The sequence below is a fragment of the Salmo salar genome, chromosome 05 (genome assembly GCF_965601325.2).
Source record: "Salmo salar chromosome 05, fSalSal1, whole genome shotgun sequence".
Lineage (NCBI taxonomy): Eukaryota > Metazoa > Chordata > Actinopteri > Salmoniformes > Salmonidae > Salmo > Salmo salar.
The window spans coordinates 72,618,081-72,643,347 of NC_138295.1; the positions used below are offsets into that span (position 1 = coordinate 72,618,081).

General features: G+C 45.7%; 2 protein-coding genes across 2 annotated transcripts in view; both read right to left on the reverse strand.

Moving 5' to 3' along the window:
• Positions 1 to 7,350, reverse strand: part of LOC106605863 (protein capicua homolog) — a 77,525-nt gene extending 70,175 nt beyond the window's left edge. Inside the window, 1 exon segment of the mRNA XM_082975503.1 lies at positions 7,123 to 7,350. The gene's annotated coding sequence lies outside the window, so the exon portion shown is untranslated.
• Positions 7,351 to 16,267: 8,917 nt separating this feature from the next.
• LOC106576393 (Ets2 repressor factor like 3) overlaps positions 16,268 to 25,267 on the reverse strand; it is an 80,104-nt gene continuing 71,104 nt past the window's right edge. The window contains 4 exon segments of the mRNA XM_045718726.2: positions 16,268 to 23,106; positions 23,219 to 23,620; positions 23,622 to 24,388; positions 24,605 to 24,720. Coding sequence (XP_045574682.2) covers positions 22,498 to 23,106; positions 23,219 to 23,620; positions 23,622 to 24,388; positions 24,605 to 24,720 — 1,894 coding nt within the window. The 3' untranslated portion in view covers positions 16,268 to 22,497.

Genomic DNA, 25,267 nt, shown 5'->3' on the forward strand with positions numbered 1-25,267 from the left:
GAGTGTAGTGAGGTGGTGAGTGTAGGGACGTGGTGAGTGTAGGGAGGTGGTGAGTGTAGGGACGTGGTGAGTGTAGGGACGTGGTGAGTGTAGGGAGGTGGTGAGTGTAGGGAGGTGGTGAGTGTAGGGACGTGGTGAGTGTAGGGAGGTGGTGAGTGTAGGGACGTGGTGAGTGTAGGGACGTGGTGAGTGTAGGGAGGTGGTGAGTGTAGGGACGAGGTGAGTGTAGGGAGGTGGTGAGATTAGGGAGGTGGTGAGTGTAGGGACGTGGTGAGTGTAGTGAGGTGGTGAGTGTAGGGAGGTGGTGAGTGTAGGGAGGTGGTGAGTGTAGTGACGTGGTGAGTGTAGGGACGTGGTGAGTGTAGGGAGGTGGTGAGTGTAGGGACGTGGTGAGTGTAGGGACGTGGTGAGTGTAGGGACGTGGTGAGTGTAGGGAGGTGGTGAGTGTAGTGAGGTGGTGAGTGTAGGGACGTGGTGAGTGTAGGGACGTGGTGAGTGTAGTGAGGTGGTGAGTGTAGGGACGTGGTGAGTGTAGTGACGTGGTGAGTGTAGTGACGTGGTGAGTGTAGGGAGGTGGTGAGTGTAGGGAGGTGGTGAGTGTAGGGAGGTGGTGAGTGTAGGGAGGTGGTGAGTGTAGGGAGGTGGTGAGTGTAGGGAGGTGGTGAGGAAAACCTCCTGGCCCCTAGTTGTGGTGAGTGTAGGGACGTGGTGCGGTAAACCTCCTGGCCCTAGTTGTGGTGAGTGTAGGGACGTGGTGAGGAAAACCTTGTGGCCCTAGTTGTGGTGAGTGTAGGGAGGTGGTGAGTGTAGGGAGGTGGTGAGTGTAGGGACGTGGTGAGTGTAAGGAGGTGGTGAGTGTAGGGAGGTGGTGAGTGTAGGGAGGTGGTGAGTGTAGGGACGTGGTGAGTGTAGGGACGTGGTGAGTGTAGGGACGTGGTGAGTGTAGGGAGGTGGTGAGTGTAGGGAGGTGGTGAGTGTAGGGAGGTGGTGAGTGTAGTGAGGTGGTGAGTGTAGTGAGGTGGTGAGTGTAGGGACGTGGTGAGTGTAGGGAGGTGGTGAGTGTAGGGACGTGGTGAGTGTAGTGAGGTGGTGAGTGTAGGGACGTGGTGAGTGTAGGGAGGTGGTGAGTGTAGGGACGTGGTGAGTGTAGGGAGGTGGTGAGTGTAGGGAGGTGGTGAGTGTAGGGAGGTGGTGAGTGTAGGGACGTGGTGAGTGTAGGGAGGTGGTGAGTGTAGGGAGGTGGTGAGTGTAGGGACGTGGTGAGTGTAGGGAGGTGGTGAGTGTAGGGAGGTGGTGAGTGTAGGGAGGTGGTGAGTGCAGGGAGGTGGTGAGTGTAGGGACGTGGTGAGTGTAGTGAGGTGGTGAGTGTAGTGAGGTGGTGAGTGTAGGGACGTGGTGAGTGTAAGGAGGTGGTGAGTGTAGGGAGGTGGTGAGTGTAGGGAGGTGGTGAGTGTAGGGACGTGGTGAGTGTAGTGAGGTGGTGAGTGTAGGGACGTGGTGAGTGTAGGGAGGTGGTGAGTGTAGTGAGGTGGTGAGTGTAGGGAGGTGGTGAGTGTAGGGACGTGGTGAGTGTAGGGAGGTGGTGAGTGTAGGGACGTGGTGAGTGTAGGGAGGTGGTGAGTGTAGGGAGGTGGTGAGTGTAGGGACGTGGTGAGTGTAGTGACGTGGTGAGTGTAGGGACGTGGTGAGTGTAGGGAGGTGGTAAGTGTAGGGAGGTGGTGAGTGTAGGGACGTGGTGAGTGTAGGGACGTGGTGAGTGTAGGGACGTGGTGAGTGTAGGGACGTGGTGAGTGTAGGGACGTGGTGAGTGTAGGGACGTGGTGAGTGTAGGGAGGTGGTGAGTGTAGGGAGGTGGTGAGTGTAGGGACGTGGTGAGTGTAGGGAGGTGGTGAGTGTAGTGAGGTGGTGAGTGTAGGGACGTGGTGAGTGTAGGGACGTGGTGAGTGTAGGGAGGTGGTGAGTGTAGTGAGGTGGTGAGTGTAGGGACGTGGTGAGTGTAGGGAGGTGGTGAGATACGTGCTGGAGGAGTCAGGGGAGGGAGCTAGTCAGGGATCTGATCTCAAGCCCCAAAAATGTGTTTGGTCATGGTCACGGTCTCTAAAAATGCTCTTGGCTTCGGCTGATAAGAAAGCGGCAGGGGTGTTGGATCACACAAAATAATGTAGAAAAAAATATTTAGTGGTAACAAGACGTTTTCTTTGTAGTAATGGTGCAAGCATGACGGTCATGAATCTGTGCTCAGTGTATTCTCCACTCAGGGGCTGCTGTACAGTGAAATAATCTCTGCAACAATCCTCATCTGGGTGATTATTTTTCGAGGCGCACTGGTGGGTCTAAATTTTAATTCCAGGTCACACAGCAAAATATTTAGGCACATATGCGAGTAAAATGTTTGCTGTGTTGAGCCCTTAGCGTGTGTGTGTACTGTGCCGTACTGTAGGCTACATTTCATTTGTATTTTATTCCGTTTTATTACTCCACACACTAGGAATTCAAGGTTAGTGACCATTCATCTATTCCTGGAAGCAGTGGTTTTTTCAGCAGCGGTGGAAAAGATAGCGTGCTAGGTGGCGTGGCCAATTGCACATCTCCGACCAAAGATTTGAAAGGCCCTCCTCTTGGCCACAGAGACATGTTGGTGTTCTAAAGCTAATTTCCTGCAATTCTACCTATTTTGCCATGGGGCTGAGAGAACATTTAGAGACAGTTTTAAAGCTAATTTCCTGCAAGACATTTTTTTTGCCATAGCTTATGCCGTGTTCTAATGCCATCTGAGTGACTCAAACACTACAACAAAATCAATGCTAGCCCCATGCCTTGACATTTTTTGAATTTTAGATTCTCTCAAACTGTCTAGTTTTTATTGGTGAATGTTATTTCTCAAAGATGATCTTATTTATAAGACATAGCTCCTCTATCGTTTCTACATAATTTATATCTGTTTTTATTTTTTACCATCCAGATCTTTATATATATATATATATACAGTACCAGTCAAAAGTTTAAACACACCTACTCATTCAAGGGTTTTTCTTTATTTGTACTATTTTCTTCATTGTAGAATAATAGTAAAGACATCAAAACTATCAAATAACACATATGGAATCATGTAGTAACCAAAGAAGTGTTAAACAAATCCAAATCTATTTTAGATTATAGATTCTTCAAAGTAGCCACCCTTTGCCTTGATGACATCTTTGTACACTCTTGGCATTCTCTCAACCAGAACCACTTTTTTGGTTACTATGTGATTCCATATGTGTTATTTCATAGTTTAGATGTCTTCACTATTATTCGACAATGTAAAAATAAAATAAAGAAAAACCCTGGAATGAGTAGGCGTTTCCAAACTGCTGACTGGTACTATATATATATATATATATATATATATATATATATATATATATATATATATATTATTACATCATATTTCTTGGAGTGGGGGCAACAATTTAGCAGCGGTGGCTTGCCACCGCTAAATGAATATAGGGGAAACACTGCCTGGAAGTAGTGTGTAGTACAAGATTGAGTGTGAAGTATCAGTACAAGATTGAGTGTGGAGTATCAATACAAGATTGAGTGTGAAGTATCAATACAAGATTGAGTGTGAAGTATCAGTACAAGATTGAGTGTGAAGTATCAGTACAAGATTGAGTGTGAAGTATCAGTACAAGATTGAGTGTGAAGTATCAGTACAAGATTGAGTGTGGAGTATCAATACAAGATTGAGTGTGGAGTATCAATACAAGATTGAGTGTGAAGTATCAGTACAAGATTGAGTGTAAAGTATCAGGCCAAGGTCAGTGTGTTGGTCATGGGCATGGTTTTAGTTGAATACAGCCCAGAGAGGTCAGCAACCATCCAAGGCTAAAATTTGTATTTTTTTCATCATTCCTAAATGTTGATTTTAATTTAAGACCACAATTCCAAAGAACTGGTTGTTTTTTGTGTTATTGTGCCGTCTGTCTGTCTGCGTGCTAAGTGTTACTTCTCATATGCTGCTCTGTATGTGCTTCTTGTCAGTCTTGTCATTTGAAGTGTTTTTAATAACCTGCCCTGGGATTACGGTCGAAAATGAGCCGTCTGGCTAAAACCGAGACTGTAGATTAGGGGAAGGGGATACCTAGTCAGTTGCACAACTGGATGCATTCAACCAACGTTATCGGCGCCCGGGGTGCAGTAATAAACGGAATAAAGTAAAAGTAACTGTCTGTATGTGTCCCAAAAAAAGCTTTATACATTGTTTCGTTATACATTTTTTTTTCTTTATACCATGTTTCGGATTCCAGAAATGTTAAGCATATGCTGCATCTTGTTCTGGGAAAATACAATGATCATTTACTGGCCTTGATAAAGATCAGTTGATTCTGGCTCAATCACAAAAAAGGCAATAACAGGAGATTAGCCTGTTAATTACAGTACAATACAAATATTGTACAATGTACATTTTATCATGTGATTCAAGTACCATCTAATGTAGACTACAGTGTCCCAACTAAAATACTAGGCCAATAACTAGATCCATCTAAATATATAAATTATTCCATTCTGTATTGTGAGAGCCTCTGGCAGAACTGGCCTTAAAGGGGTCGATTGATAAACATTTAGCCCCACAGACAGTGAAGGCCTAGTACTCAGAACTCAGTCTAAACACGATCACCCTGGAATACGAGCAGCATTGACCACACACACACACACACACAAATATACGGCGAGCAGTCCCACACACTAACACTCAACCAGGAATTTACAGAACAGACACACTGTTCAATTCTCCATTGGTCTAAGATCTCACACACACACACACACACACACACACACACACCACACACACACACACACACACACACACACACACACACACACACACACACACACACGTACACAGTGAGGAGTAATTAATATAGACATCTAATCTCAACAGAGAGTGTAAAGACATGGGCACACATGCAGAATAAAAGCATGTTCCTAGTCCTACTACACTTTATTACTGTACTATCCCACGGTTATAAACTACTGCCACAATGCAATTTTTGTGAACCACTCGTGAGGAATATAGTGCAGTGCCCCAGCACACTGTGGCAGAGGGTGTGTGTGTGCCCGACTGCCCGTGTGCAGGAGATGTGCCACACAAGAGTGTGTACAAAACACCATATGTTGAGTGTGGGACTTCACGTTGTCTCTACCTTGTTTGGTGCTGCACCTCTTCACACGTGTGTGTGTGTGTGTGTGTGTGTGTGTGTGTGTGTGTGTGTGTGTGTGTGTGGTATGGCACACTGCAGTTCATCCCTCTCTGAAATGTATTTTATGGGCGTCTGAGAGGGCACAGGGCTGCAGTGGAGGGAAGGGGATGGAGAGGGGAGCACTAAGATACACTACACCACTAAGGATTAAAAGGTGTAGTACCAGGGTAGTGTACTGTATTCTCCCCCGTGGTTTACCGTGGTGACAGGGCCATCCTACCCTTAAACTGGGTCACCAGGGAACCAACACACATGAAACAGCAAAACATTCAATAACACACATCACACACACACACTTGAGTAGCTCTTGTGTACGTACTCACTGTACGACGAGGGGGTGGAGGGATCGCACAATGCGACATACAGGAACACATTTTGGCAGGGTATTGTTGGTGTAGTGAGAGGGAGAACTATGAACGAGTGTGTGAGTGAGTGTGTGAGTGAGTGTGTGAGGGCGCTACGGTGGAGAACATCAGTTCAGTTGTGACGTAGTTAAAATACTGTCAGTGGCTTGCTGGCATAATTATGACTGTCTCTGTCCATATTATTGATGAAACAGAAATATTGAAGGTTGAAACAACCGTTAAGGACTCCAGTCAGTTACTGATCTACAGCTTCAGCATGGACCAGAGGTGTCCAGTGTTGACTGGGACCCAACGGCAGGACTGCCAATGCCAAATCAATGGCAAACTGCTCTGCTAAACTACAGGATACATTTCAATCTAGGAGAGATTTCCATATGCATGCACAAATTAAGTGATGAAAGCAATGATGATGTTACAAAATCAACGGTTTCCTCTATGCATAATCTGCAATACATTGCAAATGCTGTCAGTTGTGATAGCGCCGAGGTATAAGTCTGTACACCCCAATTGCAAATGTTGTTTAACTCTCTGAAAATATTTTACATGTCAAATGTAGAAAAGTCTATAAGGAAAGTGCAGCTCATTGCAGCCAAGACGCCTCTGGAGTGCTGTGATAGTAGTTTAGCTGGGCAGAAACGTGGGAGCACGGCCTGAGAGGAGCCGTTACATAGTGCCAGACAGCATACGAGTTGTTTCTCCCCGGCCTAGGTTCTGCGCTGATCCGAGCAAGAGTAGCCTAGCTAGTACCAGAGCCGCTGCACTCCATACTGCACAATGTCAAAGGAGTTGAGGCTGTCTTACCAGAAGCAAACAAACACAACAGCCTGTGTCGAATGCTTAGCCCAACGACATTTTCTACACGACGCAGCTTTGCACATCTTTCTCTAACACTAAAATATATTGCAAATTGTGCAGTTACTTCAGGGACGGTTCATGACGCAAAAGTTTAATTCAGCGAGCTAAACAGCATTCTTTTTAAGCGGGTCACACAAATCGCTAGTTAATCTGGCTACTACTGCTCAGTAGTAGTGGTAGTAGTAACAACAACGTCATTACAACTGCTCGGGACTGTTTTAGGCAATATAGGACATAGTGTTCCATTCGTTTACTGTTTACAAACAGTCAGGACAGCAATAGTAAATACTGGGGCTGATGCTGGGGTGTCATGTATTTGCTGCACTGGGGTGTGCAAGATGGGTCGATTACCTACTTACTGCTATGCACAAAGTCAAGTTTACTGCAACGTTGAAGTGGAGAATAGTAGTGCAAAGTTACTTGTAGCTTGCTTGCAGGTAATGCTGTTAATCCGTTCACAAAGTTTAGTGACTGTGCATCCCCACCCCTTCTCCTCTTTTCTCTCGTCCCTTCCTTGATACTTAGCGAGAAAGCTGTGTCACTCTTCTTTACGCGCGATCAGTACGAAAAACAGGGCAACCGACCGACCGTTAACCGTTGATAGTAACAGTTGTTAGCTTGTTGGAGAAGAACATACAAGTCGGTTAGTTGTAACTCACCCAAACAGAAAAATTCAGTTGGCAATAGAAACATTTACGATCCTATTTTGCAGATGAGGAAGCTTGCACGCTCGCGGGTACCATCCCTCCGCTGGCCGTTGCTACTGTGTGGTCCGGGCTCGCACTTTAATTTCCCTCCGTAAAACATGTATTTTTCCCAGAGCAACTCAAACAGGGATAAAAAAAAAAGAAGATCTGGGTCCCTTTTCCACTACAGTCTCAAAATGGTGAATGAACCACTAACAGCTGGCCTCTCTGACCAATCACAGTTCTCTGACAGGTACAGTAGCCTACCAGCGTTAACGGTACAAAGAAAAGGGTGTGGACAGCTGTCAAAGTCCACATGATTGACACGTGTATCTGGCGAATGGCTATGGGATATTAGACCAAGCCGGTGCCTAGTCCCAAACTATACAGTATCCAATAAGGGCATTGGGAACCATAGGAACAGTGTGTGGGTGGGCTCAAGGGAGGGACCGAATCAGAGTTTAGCCAATAGAATAATATAGGTGTCCTCCCTCTCCAAAATAATGGGTCACGTTTACCACCACTGACAGCGCAAGGGCCATCCCTGGCTAGACAGTCTACTGTGGGACTTTCCTTATCACGGAAACATCAAGGAAAAGAAAGGTCATTGATAGTGTGAGCACTTACAGAAACTACAAGCTCATCCGTGATTTCTACAAGTCCGTCAACTCCCTCTGCAGACCTGAAGGAATGGGGAAAGTGGGATGGAGTGATTCAGAAAGAAGGGGGGGCTGAGGAGGTCCTAAAAAGTTTTACTGCTCTCGAGCCCATTTCCTTGGGCAATGGTTGAGATCTTCGTTTTCTTTATAATTGTTATAGTGTAAAATGTTTTGCCATTACACCGCTTTCACTCCTTTGTATCTCTCCTTTCGCTGATTACACTCCTCCTTTCTTTTCTCTCAGCAACAGACCCTCACCTCGCACCGAACAGCCAATCACGGCGCTGAATTCAGCTCTGTCTGACGTCGACCATTACACTGCCCCGCCTCTCCCATAGAAAATGACAAGGGGATCTTTGTTGACGTCATCTTGCCAACGCCTGATTGGCCAAACCGGAGATGTCTCCCAGCCAATTGCCGAACGCAGTGGTGATGTCATCACGCATGTTGCCACCAGCTGGACCAAGGGGGTGTGGTCTGTCGTAAACTCTGCTCACCAGTGTTTACTGCAAGTACGGTAGTACGAGAGAGAGCCAGGCTGCATGGAACAGTGGCGTGCCGAACCTCTGTAGTAGTATGGCAGTCACACACAGTAGGACTACGACTACAACGGACTTCTAGCCTATTCTCAATAGCACACTGGCAGATTTTCAGAAAAAATATATATAACATTTTTGTTCTGGATGTTTTTCTGCAGTACCTTTGAAAGATACATTTGGTTTGAGGTCTTTATCTTTGATTCTGATTTAGTGACAGAGATATAGAGCAGTACTCTTCTCTTTTTTTCCAGGCTGTGCAAGCCAACAAAGACAGTTACATAGTAAACATTACATCATCCTTATTTCTCTTGTAGTAGACAGACAAACAGACTCACGCAGAGACAGACAGCTTGGGCAGAAGCCTCTCACAGCGTCCTCACTGTCGGTGTCCCCTGTTAGTGTTCCCTCACATGCCATATGGAAACGATTAAAGAAAGATGAAAATAGTAGAATCTCTGTTTATACAAAATAATACATCTTGATTAAAAAAGACAACACAAAAATCTGAAAGACACCAGCAGGTAAAGAGGCAGATTGTGTTAGCACGCGCGTGTGTGTCAGTGTGTGAGAGGAGGTGGAAAGGAGCAGGAAGGGAGACACCTAGCGGTTAACAGACAACACTGCAATGTGATATAATGCAGTAATCTCTAAAAACGTTTAAGTCCGTCTGTCTGTTGCTGATTAGTTACTTTCCATCTCTGGAGAATGAGTTAACTTCTGGTGCTGCTGTCAGGGGAGCAGTATTTGGCTATACGAACTCCACCGCAGACATAGCATTCTCTAGCTTTCTTCTTAGTTTCTGGAAATACCAGGTAGATTATATGAAAATATGCAGTAATGTATAGTTTGAATGGAGTTATATTATTACGAAAAGCAATTGAGACTGTTTCAGATCTGTTTCAGTTTGTAATGTATTTAAACCATTGAGGACTCAAACTGTTTCAGAAAAAAATTGAATATAAATGTGGTCCCATTGTGTATTTACATGGTAATTAGCATGGTACATCGACCGTTTTCGAATGAATTAATTCACTCTTGTTAGTAATCAAATATAAGTTTGCTCTTCCCCTGCTGCGTGTCAGCAGTTTGTTGACTGAAAGAGAGTGAGAGAGACCTGAGCTGTGTGGATGACGACATGGCTGTAAATGTTTCCCTCGTTAGCAAGTCTCTCCCTCTCTCAGCAGGATTCTGACCTTTGACCTTGACCCCTCACCCCAGCAACGGCCCCTCTCTATACCCCCATCACTTACCTGTCAACCAGATGTCAGAAACTCGCCCCCCCTGCTGAGCATTGGGTCCTGTGGGAGTGTGAGAGAGATACTAATAATACTGTGGTATGAAGCAAATAGAGAGAGAAGGACAAATCCCTATTCAGCCATTCAGTGTAAACTGAAATGAATGTGGAGGTGGCTACATACATTCACTACACTAGAGGACTACCATTATTTGTACTGAAAGTTGGAATAATTGGCAGGCCCATATAAGGTAGGATAGAAGAGCACTTTTTATTGTGGATTCAGGCTGGCCTGAATGAATCACACTAGCTGTACACCTTTCAGTTTTTCTTTTATTGTTTTAGTCCATTTCTTTCGTCTCAGTATACACGGCCTGCCTCTTAACCGGGAGGCCTAAACAAACAACCTTTGATCAGTAGTTATGACATGCCATCCAACAGTTATGCCCTTTTAGCCCATCTCCAGCTCTCACTGGTATATACCACAGGCTAGCTGACATGAGATATTCCAGGAGATATTCCATTCTGTCCATTGTGTACAGACAGAACACATCATCAATGGTCTCACCAATGGAGAGTTCAAGAACGAAGTATGAACAAAGTATGAAAATGCACTATGACTATGCAGTGATGCATAACGGTATTGGTAAATTCATCTCTCTGTATGTAGTTAGTGTAAGCTAAGGTTACCGCCAACCAACGCCCCACCTTCTCACCCCTAGCAGTAACCCACACTGTACAGGCAGACCGATGGAATGTCTGACAGCTCTGGCTCTTATAATACTGCAGACACTCACAGTAGCATAACCCCTGACCTCTAACCTCTAATTCCTGGCCAGGACCCAACACCAATGACTTAGAGCCCTATGCCATCATAGGCAGCCATTATCAAGGTTTCCAGGTTAAAAAAATAAAAAAAAACATTTTTTTCAGGCCTAGGGAGAGATACAAGGAAGAGGGTTAGCGGTACATTTCCCAAGAAAGGAAACATCTTTTGAGCCACAGGAATTGAGGTGTGGGTGTACTCATCTTTGTATCTGTGCCATTACAATGTCTGTGACAGCATGGGCAGGGCCACTGAGGCTAAAGTCCATTTTCTTCTTCACGATTGGCTAATCCCTCCTATTGACCCGGTTGGACATGATTCCAACCGGGTCATCAGTAGGGATCAGCCAATGAAGTTGGAAGTCTCACCCAGTTGACAACATTCAAATGGTGGAAGCCCTCAACTGAGCTTTCCACGCTAATAGAGCCTTTTGGCCACTAGAGGCCTCTATCATTCTCAATAGGGTGGACTGAGGGAAGGCTTGTGGCTGTTACCTGTTTCCTGTGACCTATTTCCTGCCTCCTATCACACCTGGGTAACCAACTCCCCTGATGTGAGAGGATACCTGGGGCTACAGGTCCCTCGTTACTTTAGAAACAGAACATTGTATTGCATAAGCAGTTTGGCTGGAACACAATCACGCTTCACTTATCCGTTCTATAACACCCAATTTCTATGCTGCTTGCCTGCACAAGAGCAAGAGGATCCTCAGGGCCAAAGAGGCTCCAGTTACCACAGAAATGCAACACATAGAGCCTACATCACACAGATACCTTAAACAGCCCACATATTTAACTGTATGTGTGCTCTTTTGGATCTATATGCTCTATTTCTACAGTGTGCACCTTTAGCCTAACAGAGGGACAGCATTCCTGTCAGGCTCATAGTGTATATTGCATGTCAGCAGAGACTGAGCCTGTTCCTGGAGACACAGCAATCTCCACATCTTCTCTCCGCTCAAACCAACCACACCCCTCCCAACACAACACTCCCCACACAGCCAGGGCCATTAGAGCTCATTAGTCTGATCAATACCCCTGTAAAAACCCTGTTAAACTGTAAAGGGTTTGAGAAAGACAGGGAACACACTCCTGGTTGGTTGGTCTGTCCTGTCTAATCTGATACTGTAGTTACAGTTGATATGAGGAAAGGCTACTACAGTATGTATGGATAAAGAGACTAATCCAATGGTCTAGAGAGAAAGAGAGAGAGAGAGTGTGTGTGTGTGTGTGTGTGTGTGTGTGTGTGTGTGTGTGTGTGTGTGTGTGTGTGTGTGTGTGTGTGTGTGTGTGTGTGTGACAGCCTCTCACAGAGAGAGTGCTGTAACTAATTGGTGAGAGATCCCGTGACAGAAGCCATTTCACGAACAGCAGCCGCATTTCAGAAAATACAATTTTCTATTCATGCATAAATAGTCAAAAATAAACATGTTTTATCCCCTACTAAACTAAACCTATATGGTGGACTGGACTGGAGAGTGTTTGTCAGTGATTTGCTACCACTACATGACATTGATGAAAGGCTACAAAAACGACAGCACACTGCGAGTGGAACATAATAGCATCGTTAAACACTAACAGAGGTGGTAAAAGAGGCCAACTGCCATCCGATCCATAACATACAGTACAGTAGGCCCTGTGTGTCGGCTGCATTACTGACACAGTAACAGGACACCGTTCAGCTGTTGCAGGGATACATGTCATATACGAGTCAACACTGAGACTCTGGTCCTATGTAAGAGGCCCTCGTCAACACATTCCACACTTTATGAGTGAGGGACAATTTGAGGTAACCAGTAGGCCTATGGTAGCCTGGATGCAGTCTCTGTTAAGGTATTACATTCCACTCCTTGCCACTGCTTTCATTTGCCAAAGATCTTTCTTTGACTGGAGTGGCAAGGAGTGGAATGGTAGCTAAAAAGACTGGTACCCAGGCTAGGTATATGGGTGAAGATGTGTGGATGGCTGAGGTTACTGCTTTGAATGAATCTGTTGATCTGCTATTTGATGACATAGGCTTACAGTGGGGGGGAAAGTATTTGATCCCCTGCTGATTTTGTACGTTTGCCCACTTACAAAGAAATGATCAGTCTATACATTTAATAGTAGGTTTATTTGAACAGTGAGAGACAGAATAACAACAAAAACATCCAGAAAAACAGATGTCAAAAATGTTATAAAATGATTTGCATTTTAATGTACAGTTTGAATCCAAAAATGTATTAGTCAAGACATTTTAGCATAATTATGGGTACATTTTGGGGCAGTTTGACGGAGTTTGTGTTTGCCTGCAGTACTAATTTCACACAGCAGAGGGGGATATGCTTCTGATAATGACACCGATTACATCAAAAACGGATACATACCTTTTCTTACAGTGTACAAGTTCTCATGTCTTCCATCAGCTTTAGAAGTTGTACAATATAACTAACGCATTTACATAAATTAACTAATGCAATAAAATAAAACATGAACAAGTTGGGGTCAAGTTCATCAACTGATTTGGAACTGAACCTTGTAGTGAATGTAGATGAAACTACCTATCAGCAGAGGTGGTGTGAGAAACTTATTTTCTCCGTTGTGTCTGTCTGTGTTGTGGTTCAGTGGAGCAGCTCTTCTCTGTACAGGAGAGGATGTGGCTGGGGTGGAGCCAGGCGCACTGTGCTGCTCACTATGTCGGAGTGTGTGCAGGCAGTGTATCGTATGTCTGCACATTGTATGTGTGTGTGAGTATGTGTGTAAACATAAAGGATTGGGAATGTGTGTATATGCATACTGCATATGGTATGTGTGTGGTTGTATGAATGCATGCATAGTGTGTGAGTGTCTGAGTGTGTGTGTTGGAGTGTGTGTAGGGGCATGCAGGTTTCCGTGAAAGCATGCGCTGGATAAGAGCAAGCGGGCAAAGTGGTGCAGGTGCGAGAGCGACGTGGTTCCTGTGGTCTCCCCTCTTCTCTATCTCCCCCTCCACGTGAAGTGAACATCTGTGTGTGTGTGTGTGTGTGTGTGTGTGTGTGTGTGCTAAGCACCTAGAACCCAGGAAATCAATGCACCTGTCACACCTGGGTTCCCCATCTGGGTGACTGAAACACTGACCTGACTGAGGTTAAATTTGTAGGGCCCAAACCAGGACTTAAAGTAGACAGAGGTTAAAGTTGTAGGGCCCAAACCAGGACTTACAGTAGACTGAGGTTAAAGTTGTAGGGCCCAAACCAGGACTTACAGTAGACTGAGGTTAAAGTTGTAGGGCCCAAACCAGGACTTAAAGTAGACTGAGGTTAAAGTTGTAGGGCCCAAACCAGGACTTAAAGTAGACTGAGGTTAAAGTTGTAGGGCCCAAACCAGGACTTACAGTAGACTGAGGTTAAAGTTGTAGGGCCCAAACCAGGACTTACAGTAGACAGGTTAAAGTTGTAGGGCCCAAACCAGGACTTACAGTAGACTGAGGTTAAAGTTGTAGGGCCCAAACCAGGACTTACAGTAGACAGGTTAAAGTTGTAGGGCCCAAACCAGGACTTACAGTAGACTGAGGTTAAAGTTGTAGGGCCCAAACCAGGACTTAAAGTATACTGAGGTTAAAGTTGTAGGGCCCAAACCAGGACTTACAGTAGACTGAGGTTAAAGTTGTAGGGCCCAAACCAGGACTTAAAGTAGACTGAGGTTAAAGTTGTAGGGCCCAAACCAGGACTTACAGTAGACAGGTTAAAGTTGTAGGGCCCAAACCAGGACTTACAGTAGACAGGTTAAAGTTGTAGGGCCCAAACCAGGACTTACAGTAGACAGGTTAAAGTTGTAGGGCCCAAACCAGGACTTACAGTAGACAGGTTAAAGTTGTAGGGCCCAAACCAGGACTTACAGTAGATTGGCTACAGCACAGCTATTACGTCCTGGTCAGTAGCTCTAAATGTTAAATATTCTGGTATTTTTGTGTGTTAAGATATGTGCTCGCTTTAGATACGAATTACATCTCTGATACCATCTCTGTTCCTCATCTGACAACAAAGAATAGACTACACTACTTGACCATCTGACAACACAGAATAGACTACACTACTTGACCATCTGACAACACAGAATAGACTACACTACCTGACCATCTGACAACACAGAATAGACTACACTACCTGACCATCTGACAACACAGAATAGACTACACTACCTGACCATCTGACAACACAGAATAGACTACACTACCTGACCATCTGACAACACAGAATAGACTACACTACCTGACCATCTGACAACACAGAATAGACTACACTACTTGACCATCTGACAACACAGAATAGAGTACACTACCTGACCATCTGACAACACAGAATAGACTACACTACCTGACCATCTGACAACACAGAATAGACTACACTACCTGACCATCTGACAACACAGAATAGACTACACTACTTGACCATCTGACAACACAGAATAGACTACACTACCTGACCATCTGACAACACAGAATAGACTACACTACCTGACCATCTGACGACACAGAATAGACTACACTACCTGACCATCTGACGACACAGAATAGACTACACTACTTGACCATCTGACAACACAGAATAGACTACACTACTTGACCATCTGACGACACAGAATAGACTACACTACTTGACCATCTGACAACACAGAATAGACTACACTACCTGACCATCTGACAACACAGAATAGACTACACTACCTGACCATCTGACGACTGTATTACATTATTGTTATGGCAGTTTTCTGCAGTAACTGTTCAGTGTTTCCAGATTTCTATGAAATAGGACCTATAATTAATTACAATATGAGGGAAACAGTTTTCCTTCCAAAAAACAGTAATGAAGTATGTTAAAAAAAAGTCATGTAAAATATAAACGCGAGTAGACCACTGTTTAGCATAATGAACCAACATAACATCGTGTTCTATGCGGAAATAGCAAACGGTCTGTTTGAGATAAGTTTGAGTTGGGGTTTTTGAAGTGTTTTTTTTCTCCAATTTATGCTTTGGCCACAATTACAACTATAGAATGAGTCAACAACATTATTTGGTTGTGAGTTAACAGAATATTTAAGTGAGATTTCCACTGGACAGTTACTATAATGACGGAAGGCTTGTTGTGACGTTACCATTGGCTCCATCTCTCCTTCCATCCTTCTCCATCTCCGCCCTTGCGTCTTCTCTTTAGACGAGCGACCGACGTCACGCTAAAAGGTATATGTGCGCCACAGCCACGTATAGTATGGGAGCATTAGGCGGAAGAGTGGGCAGCAACGCCACGGACAAAGTGCTTTTCCTCATCACCGTCTCTGAGCAAATAAAGCTGAGAGATAGCGAGAACTCTGCAACTCTCCATCAGTGGAGCTGAAGCCCAGGCTGGCCTGTCCCCTCTGTTCTGTCTCCAGTCCAGTCCTGGGGAGGGAGGGAAGGACGGAGGGACTGACACACTGTGTAGGATATACATTCTGAAGTGATCACCAGCACAGGGGAGTATCAATTAGACACTACTTGGTACATCTACATGTTTATAGGCACAATCTGGAAGATATACTGCTGTTCACTGGTAATTACTAACAATGATTTATACCCATTGATCCTTGAAGAATACAACTAATGTCTCATAATGAGAATGTCTGATGTGATGTGAATTTCCTGTCCTGTCAGTCATGTAATTAGAGATGAGAGCTGGGGATGTCAGACAGAATATTGATTAGTACTGACTGACTGAGAAGACTGGAGGACCAGAGGTTAATATGTTGTTGATAAACATCCGTGGATTGGAAATTTCCCATCTGGCACCACAACGCTATTTCATTCACAAATTTGTTTATAAACATCCAGCAGACGTAAACAAACAAACAAACAACAGACAAGGATATTGGTTTTTAACCAGTTTTAATTAACCCTGATTACAGCTTAATTACAAGGTTGAAAAATAAACACAAAAGAATTAAAGAGAAATGTAATGTTACATCATGGTATTAAATCTCATCTCTCTGAGTGTTATATAACCGCATAGAGGGGGGAGAGGAGAGAGGGGAGGGAGAAAGAGACCTTTACACAGTAAAACAATACAAATCTTTTTATCTTTTAGATGAAACAATCCCCAAAATGAAAAAATATACAAGAGCAAGAGAGAAAGTAACATTGTAAAATAGAAATGACAATACATGACAAGAGATAATCATACGAATGCCGCTCCACCCTCCCTCCCCAATAAAATCCTCCCCCTGCCAAACTCTTCTGTCGTCATAACAACCCCTCTCAGAATTAATATTACAATTTTAGTTTATATTACAAATGTTAAAACCACATGAAAGACTGAGGAGGGGGTGGGGAGCTGGTAGGGGGTCATAACAGAAGCATGGAGGAGAGGTCTACCTCACTATGACAGAGTGATGTACAGTTCACAACAATCCTAAAGCAGTAGTAACTCAACCATGGACTAATAATGAGAAGGATGGGGAGGTAAGTAATCCAACCATAACAATAACAATAATAATAACAATAATAAACAGCAATATTGACATCAGAAAGGAAAAGAACAATGGGGGTATTTTTTTACTTCGCTAAAGAAATGTTGTTATCCTTCTACACTTTCTCTAGCCCTCCCCTGACTGCCGACTCAGACATGAAACCCGGGTATTCCCATCCCACACCATCCTGATAAAAGATCACACTGCAGTTAACAGTCAGGCTGACAGACAACGCTGGCAATAGAGAAAGAAAGAGGGATGAAGAGAGAAACAGAAAAAGAGAGCAAGCAGAATAATGCCCAGTCTGTTGCTTAGATATGATGAGTAGTTTATAAGGCAGCTGTCAGTTTCAATAAACACAGGGTGTGGTGGAGGTGAGGGAGGGGGACAGAGAGAGTGTGGTCACATATACAACACCACCAGGATGGACAATAACAGCAGTCTGATGATTGTGACTTGCTCAGCCACACACCTGCCAGTCTGGAGGCCTGCCATCCCAGAGGCCCCTGCTAGAGTTCTTACTGGTTGGTCAAGTCTTTGATTGCCCTAAGCCAATCAGAGGGCTGTTTGGCCCATTCTCCAGACCTCTAACGTTCCAGGAAGTGAAAACATCAAAGCAGCAAAACAGTGAGGACAGAGTGTGTGGGAGGGGTTTGGAAATGGAAGTCTGTGTATGTGTTTGAGATAGTGGACAGGGTATTCCTGGTGTAGTCTCACGTCAGCTTTCCAGCCTCCACTGTTATCTGTACAGCAATCATTAACCTCTCAGCCTCCACCCCCACCAACCTGCTGGGAATATAGCTAATTCAGTCACGATTAGTAAACTGGCCTAACTGGGTGGAGCTGAGAAACGACAGGATATCCCATCAACTAAAATCCCCTGGCCTGGCTTACCCTGAGCTCATTCACTCCCACTGGGGCCATGGGTGAGTTATGAGGTCTATTACAGTGAGGTGAGGTCCCCGTAAGGTGAGACCAGCCCAGAGGGAGACTGGGGACAGGTGACGGTGGTCAGGTCTTCTACAAGCTGAGGGGGAGTAGCGGACCATGATGGCAGATAGAATAGGCACGTTTAACTTCTCTAGGGTAGGGGGCAGTATTTTGACGTCCGGATGAAAGGTGTGCCCAAATTAAACTGCCTGTTACTCAGGCTCAGAAGGTAGGATATGCATATTATTAGTAGATTTGGATAGAAAACACTCTGAAGTTTATAAAACTGTTTGAATGATGTCTGTGAGTATAACAGAACTCATATGGCAGGCAAAAACCGGAGAAAAACCCAACCAGGAAGTGGGAAATCTAAGGGTTGTGGTTTTTTCAATTGATTGCCTATTGCCTATACAGTGACTTAGGTTTCATTTTGCACTTCCTAAGGCTTCCACTAGATGTCAACAGTCTTTAGAACATTGTTTCAGGCTTCTACAGTGAACAGAGAGCAAACAAGAGTTAGATGACTGAGAGAATGACATGAGTTCAGTGGCGCGCACTCACGTTAGAGGTAGCTGTGTTCCATTACATTTTTGAAGACATTGGAATTGTCCGGTTGGAATATTATTGAAGATTTATGTTAAAAAGGCCCTAAAGATTGATGCTATACATCGTTTGACATGTTTCTACGAACTTAAATATAACTTTTTTTACTTTTCGTCGTGAAATTTTCAGCGAGCTTCCTACATTTGGAGTAGCTTACTGAACGTGCTAACAAAAAGGAGTTATTTGGACATAAATGATGGACTTTATCGAACAAAGCAACATTTATTGTGGACCTGGGATTCCTGGGAGTGCATTCTGATGAAGATCATCAAAGGTAAGTGAATATTTATAATGCTATTTATGATTTTAGATGACTCCAAAATGGCAGGTATCTGTATTGCCTGATGTTGTTTTCTGAGCGCCGTACTCAGATTATTGCAAAGTGTGCTTTCCCCGTGAAGCTTTTTTGAAATCTGTCACAGCGGTTGCATTAAGGAGATGTTGATCTATAATTCTTTGAATAACAGTTTAATATTTTATCAACGTTTATGATGAGTATTTCTATAAATTGATGTGCTCATTCACCGGAAGTTTTTGGAGGAAAAACATTTCTGAACATTACGGGCCAATGTAAAATGGGGTTTTTGGATATAAATATTAACTTTATCGAGCAAAACATACATGTATTGTGTAACATGAAGTCCAATGAGTGCCATCTGATGAAGATCATCAAAGGTTAGTGCTTAATTTTAGCTGTATTTCTGGTTTTTGTGACGCCTCTCCTTGCTTGGAAAAATGGCTGTGTGGTTTTTCTTGTCAAGGTGATGTGCTAACATAATCTAATGCTATGCTTTCGCCGTAAAGCCTTTTTGAAATCGGACAATGTGGTTGGATTAAGGAGAAGTGTATCTTTAAAATGGGATATAATAGTTGTATGTTTGAGAAATTTTAATTATGAGATTTTTGTTGTTTTAAATTTGGCCCCCTGCTATTTCACTGGCTATTGAATAGTGTGTCCCGCAGGTGGGACGGTCACATCCCACATACCCCAGAGAGGTTAAAGGACAACTGCTGCATATTCAGTGTACTACAATGCAGTTATTTCATGATTCTCATTATTTTGTCTGTCTATCCTGTGTCGTTTGTTGTCCGTTGGTCATAACAAAAAATGTGGACTCCTACCCATCCCGTTGTCTCCTTCCCCTTAGGAAGTTTACCCACTGAGAAACAGGGTATTCTCTCCCCTCACCTACCAGAACGAATCACTTACAAAAACATCCTGAATCTGTCATTTCATTAAATGCTATGTTGTTTTAGTTTTTTATATCAGTTTGGAATTTCATATATAATATATACTGAGCAAAAATATAAACGCAACATGCAACGATTTCAAAGATTTTACTGAGTTACAGTTCATAGAAGGAAATCAGTCAATTGAAATAAATTCCTTTGGCCCTAATCTATGGATTTCACATGACTGGGAATACAGATAAACATCTGTTCGTCACAGATACCTTAAAAAAAAAGGTAGCATAGAGTTGATCAGGCTGTTCATTGTGGCCTGTGGAATGTTGTCCCCCTCCTCTTCAATGGCTGTGCAAAGTTGCTGGATATTGGCGGGAACTGGAACACACTGTCGAAGACGCCAACCCAGAGCATCCCAAACATGCTCAACGCATGATGTCTGGTGAGTATGCAGGCCATGAAAGAACTGGGACATTTTCAGCTTCCAGGAACTGTGTACAGATCCTTGCGACATGGAGCAGTGCATTATTCTGAAACATGAGGTGATGGCAGTGGATGAATGGCACGACAATGGGCCTCAGGATCTCGTCACGGTATCTCTCTGCATTCAAATTGCCATCAATAAAATGTAATTGTGTCCATAGCTTATGCCTGCCCATACCATAATCCCACCGCCACCATGGGGCACCTCTGTTCACAACGTTGACATCAGAAAAATTCTCGTCCACACGACGCCATACACGTGGTCTGCGGTTGTGAGGCCGGTTGGACGTACAGCCAAATTCTCTAAAACGACGTTGGAGGTGGCTTATGGTTGATAAATTAACATTCAATTCTCTGGTAACACCCCTGGTGGACATTCATGCAGTCAGCATGCTAATTGCACAGTCCCTCAAAACTTGCGCATTTTAGAGTGGCCTTTTATTGTCCCCAGCACAAGGTGCACCTGTGTAATGACCATGCTGTTTAATCAGCTTCTTGATATGTCACATCTGTCAGGTGGATGGATTATCTTGAAAAAGGAGAAATGCTCACTAACAGGGATGTAAACAAATTTGTGCACAGAATTTGAGAGAAATAAGCTTTTTTTGTGTGTATGGAACATTTCTGGGATCTTTTATTTTAGCTCATGAAACATGGGACCAACACTACATGTTGCATTTATATTTTTGTTCAGTATATAAATATATAGTTTATACGAGTGTGTATATCTCAGTTGGACTTTCTCGTTTTATATATTTTTTTATTAAGACTCTTGTAAAGAGTTTATACATGCTATAAAACAAGGCATAGAGAGGCACTGTATATATGTGTGTGTGTGTATATGGTGTTATATATATATATATATATATATATATATATATATATATATATATATATATATATATGTATATGTGTGTGTGTGTGTGTGTGTGTGTGTCTACAGGTGTGCTTGCATATATGGTGTTGTGTGTGTATTCTGCTGGTTTAGTTAACACTATGAGACTATGGTTGTTAGAACAGGAGTAAGGGGTTTGGGTGGAGCTGGTGAACTAGGATTCTGTGCAGGTGGCCCTGGCTTCTGCCCAGCCATGGGATAGACAAGGCTAAGCTAGGATAAGCTAAGCTAACAGTTAAAAGATACTGGACCCCTCACTCTCCTTTTCCATAGGAGAGCTCTCTCCCCCTCCCAATGGTCCCCTCGCTGTTCCTCTCTGTCATCTAACAACTGAGCCACTGCTCCCTCCCCCCCTCCATTTATCCTCCCCCCTCTCCCTTCTCTCATTTAGATCATGATCTTTCAGGCATGGTCCACAAAAGAAAGGGAAGGAAGTAGGAGAGAGAGAAAAGATTACAGAAAGAGAGGAAAGTACAAAAGTGATGACAGAGGAGTGTTATAGAGAAATAAAGTGTGTGTTGAATAGCAGTACCCTTCAGTAGCAGTCCAAGAGCAAAGCTTCCATGTCCTAAAGTCCTGTTCACTGTCCTTTTCACCAGCAGCTGGTGTGTGTGTGTCTGTGGCATCCCTGAGTGCAGTGGCCAGTGTTGCCAGGAGGAGTCTTTGCCAGTTCACCACGACTAGGTCCCACAGCCCCCAATCGGCAGCCCAACTTTCCTGTGTGTCTGTTATGGGTAAGAACAGGGGGGATACTATTACACAAATAATAGAGAGAGTCGCACACTATGTATAAACTCCCGGTCACTTATTGGGTAAATCACCAACGTTTCGGCATCACTGTGCCTTCTTCAGGGTCATACTCTTACGCCCATGCTTTCCTCCTCTCGGTCTTCTCTCTCTCTCTCTCTGTGTTTGATACAGGTACAGGCACTTGTAGAAGCCCCGTCTTCATCTCTATACAAAAATAAAATGGGAGAAATCTCATCCTCCATGTCTGCAGGGCTGGGGAGGTGGGCTGTCTGAGTTGGGGTCCCCTGAGGAGAAAGAGTCTAACCCTAGAGAGAGGGGGGGGGGGGCAGAAGAGGTGAGGCAAGAGAGGTGGGGCAGGAGATGCGGGGCTGGAGATGCGGGGCAGTGCTGGGCTAGAGGCTGGATATGAGGCTGACGGTGGGCTGGACAGGAAACTGGCTTGGGGGTTCCATCCAGACACAAGCAGAGAGTAGCGTCCCCTCTGGTTCTTCTCCTGGTTTAAGTCACTGAGTCTGGGCTTGCTTGGACCATAAGTCCCCTCTCCCCTCTTTTCTTCAACAGTCTCTGAGGGAGGGGTCTGGTTACAGTAGGAGGTAAGGGCTTTGGGCGGAGGGTGTGGACTATATCAGGGTTTGGAGTTTGATTAGACCCAGGTTTAGTTTGAGTTAGGAGAGAACTGTCTGTGTGTCAGAGTGGCAGGAGGACTACTGGAGTCATTTCCACTGTCCTAAACCACTCTGCTAGCATTAGTGTTTGTATGTATCCCTATGTGTGTGTGGATCAACATCAGCAGTCCTTGTTCTCCAGTGACAGTTGGGCAGTGGCCTGGTGCAGGTCTTGGTTCACCCCCCTCTGAGCCAACGGGAGGGAACACTCATACCCCCCCAGGGGTGGGGGACTGGGGGCGCTGCCAACCCCGTTCTCCTGCATCCCTCCATTCCTCTCCGTCTCTCTTTCCCTCTCCTTCTCCCCTCGTACTTTCTTGTCGTCCTGTTCTTCCATGGCCTCCATTCGTTGGTCTTCGCTCCAGCGCCGTTTGAAGCGCAGCTTGAGGGGAATGCACTTGGTCTGCCCCTGGGCGGGGGACTGGGGGGGGGGGTTGTCGCCTGGCTCGGCCGGCTCACTCTTCAGGGTGGGAGGTCCGCGGTGGGGGTGGGAGGTGAAGAAGGGCAGCAGGCCTGGAGGAGGGGGCGCGGGGGCCTTGAAGACATCCTCATCCAGGTCCTCGTCGTGGGGGTGTGGGTGGGAGGAGGTCCCGTTGGGGTGGTGGGGGTGAGGCCGGGGGTGTCGGGGGGAGAAGAGGTCGTACTCGTCGCCCCGGTCGTCGGGGTCTTCATCGCTGATGTCAGTCACCTCCACCTCCTCTTCTGACTCAATGTCTGAGATGGGCTCCACCTACAGAGAGACAGAGTGTGTCGATATCACAGTCACAAACGTTTAACCAGCAGGATCCTCAACACATACAGTCAAACAGTTGAAAGTGACTATGTCCCCTTGTGGGTCTCACCTTGATCTTGGGCAGCCCAGTGCTGTTGAGGGAGCCGGTGGAGGAGGAGTTGGAGATGAGTCCTGACCCGCCGGCTGAGCTCAGGTCACTGCCGAAGGACAGGGAGGACCCCAGACCGGAGGACGACAGGGACCCTGAGCCCGAGGACAGTGAGCTCTGCCTGGGGTGGTGGCCCTGGCTACCGTCCCTCTGCTTCCGGCCCAATGGAGGAGGCTGCAGCTTGAACTTGAAGGGCGAGAGGTGAGGTGGCTCCTCACCCAGGTGCAGTGGGTGGTGGATAGGGTGGTGGTGGGAATGGGCCGAGTGAGGGTGGGCTGAGTGCGGGTGAGGGTGGGCTGAGTGAGGGTGAGGAGAGTGGGATTGGGACAGGGGTGATGGGTGTCGATGACTATTCAGACCTGAGCGTTCTCCTCTTTCTCTCTCTCCTCCTCCCCCCCTCTCCCCCCCCCCTCTCTGCTCCCCCCCTCTCGCCCAGTTCTCTCTTGTCCTGGGCGAGGCGGTGTGGCTGGGGAATGATGACGTTGGGGTAGTGGAGGAAGGCTCTGGGGCTGAGGTGGTAGTTGTAGACACTCTGGTGGTGGGCCTGCAGGTAGCGCTTCATTTCCTCAGGGTTGAAGGAGAAGTGGGAGCCCAGCATGGGGGAGAGGGAGGGGGACGGGGTGTAGGGCAGGTGGGAGGAGGGCGTCAAGGACAGGGCTGGGGACAGAGGTGGGGCTAAGAGCCCTGCACCCCCAGGGCCAGGCAGGGGGGACACGGGGAAGGGGGACAGGTTGTCGGGGTGGACCCTGTGTCCCAGGGGGCCGCGGGAGCCTGGGTGGGCGTTGGGGTTCCCTGCGCCACCGTACATCCTGAACAGAGACTCATGGGACAAACGGGGGTGGATCATACTCCTGTACCCTCCTCCTCCTCCCCCATTCAGCCCTCTCTCTCCCCCCCTCTCCTCCCCTCCTCCCCCGTTGCCGTCCTCGATCTCAGAGTTGACGGAGGTCCCATCGCTGCAGTCGCTGACCGAGCCGCGCGCCATGCGCCGAGCCACGGCGCTGAACACGCCCCCTGGGCTACGCAGGTCCTCATTGGGCGAAAGCATGTCGGATGGCGTGGACGGTGGGAAGCGGAAATGAGTTCCGGCTGCGGAAGGCAATGGTGGAGCACTCTGAGGAACACCACTTCCTGTTAGAAGACAGGAGAGAGAGGGAAGTAATGATGAGGGGAGTAATATACACTCTGAGTAATGATATGGATTAGCACAGTGTTTAAGGATTTAGTGATGTCTGTGACACACACACACACACACACACACACACACACACACACACACACACACACACACACACACACACACACACACACACACACACACACACACACACACACAGTAAGCGGTACCTGTGGAACCCATGTCTATGAAAGGGTAGTTGACCAGGACCAGTTTGTTGAAGTTGAACTTGTAGGTGAACCTCTTCCCTTTGGTCTTGTGGAGGATTCTCTTGTTGTAGTAATACCTGGTGGGGAATCAGACCAACATGGGGTTACACACAGACCTTTAGGTCTCATTACTACCTGCAGCATGCTTCTCAATGTCACACAGTCATACAGGAACTCTTCAAAAGGGACCACACACAGGGAAATGGTTTCTTTTCAATAAACCCAGGTCTGTCATGTCCCTCCACACACAGCTAGTGAAAGGTCTTATTTACTAGTATTGTGTGACGTCCACTCAAAGTAGCCAGGAGAGATGGTGTGTGTGTGTGTGTGTGTGTGTGTGTGTGTGTGTGTGTGTGTGTGTGTGTGTGTGTGTGTGTGTGTATCGGCATCCGACCAAATCAGAGGCACAGTAGTTAATTCAGGGCTTTTCTAGACCAACTGGTCACACACACTCCCTGTCCCTCTGTTAGCCCAGCCCTAGTCCATCTCTTTATATACCATTCATCTACACCCACCAATAATCCCACTCCCCTGTCCCTCTGTTAGCCCAGCCCTAGTCCATCTCTTTATATAACATTCATATACACCCACCAATAATACACCCATGCTTGATCTGTTTATGTA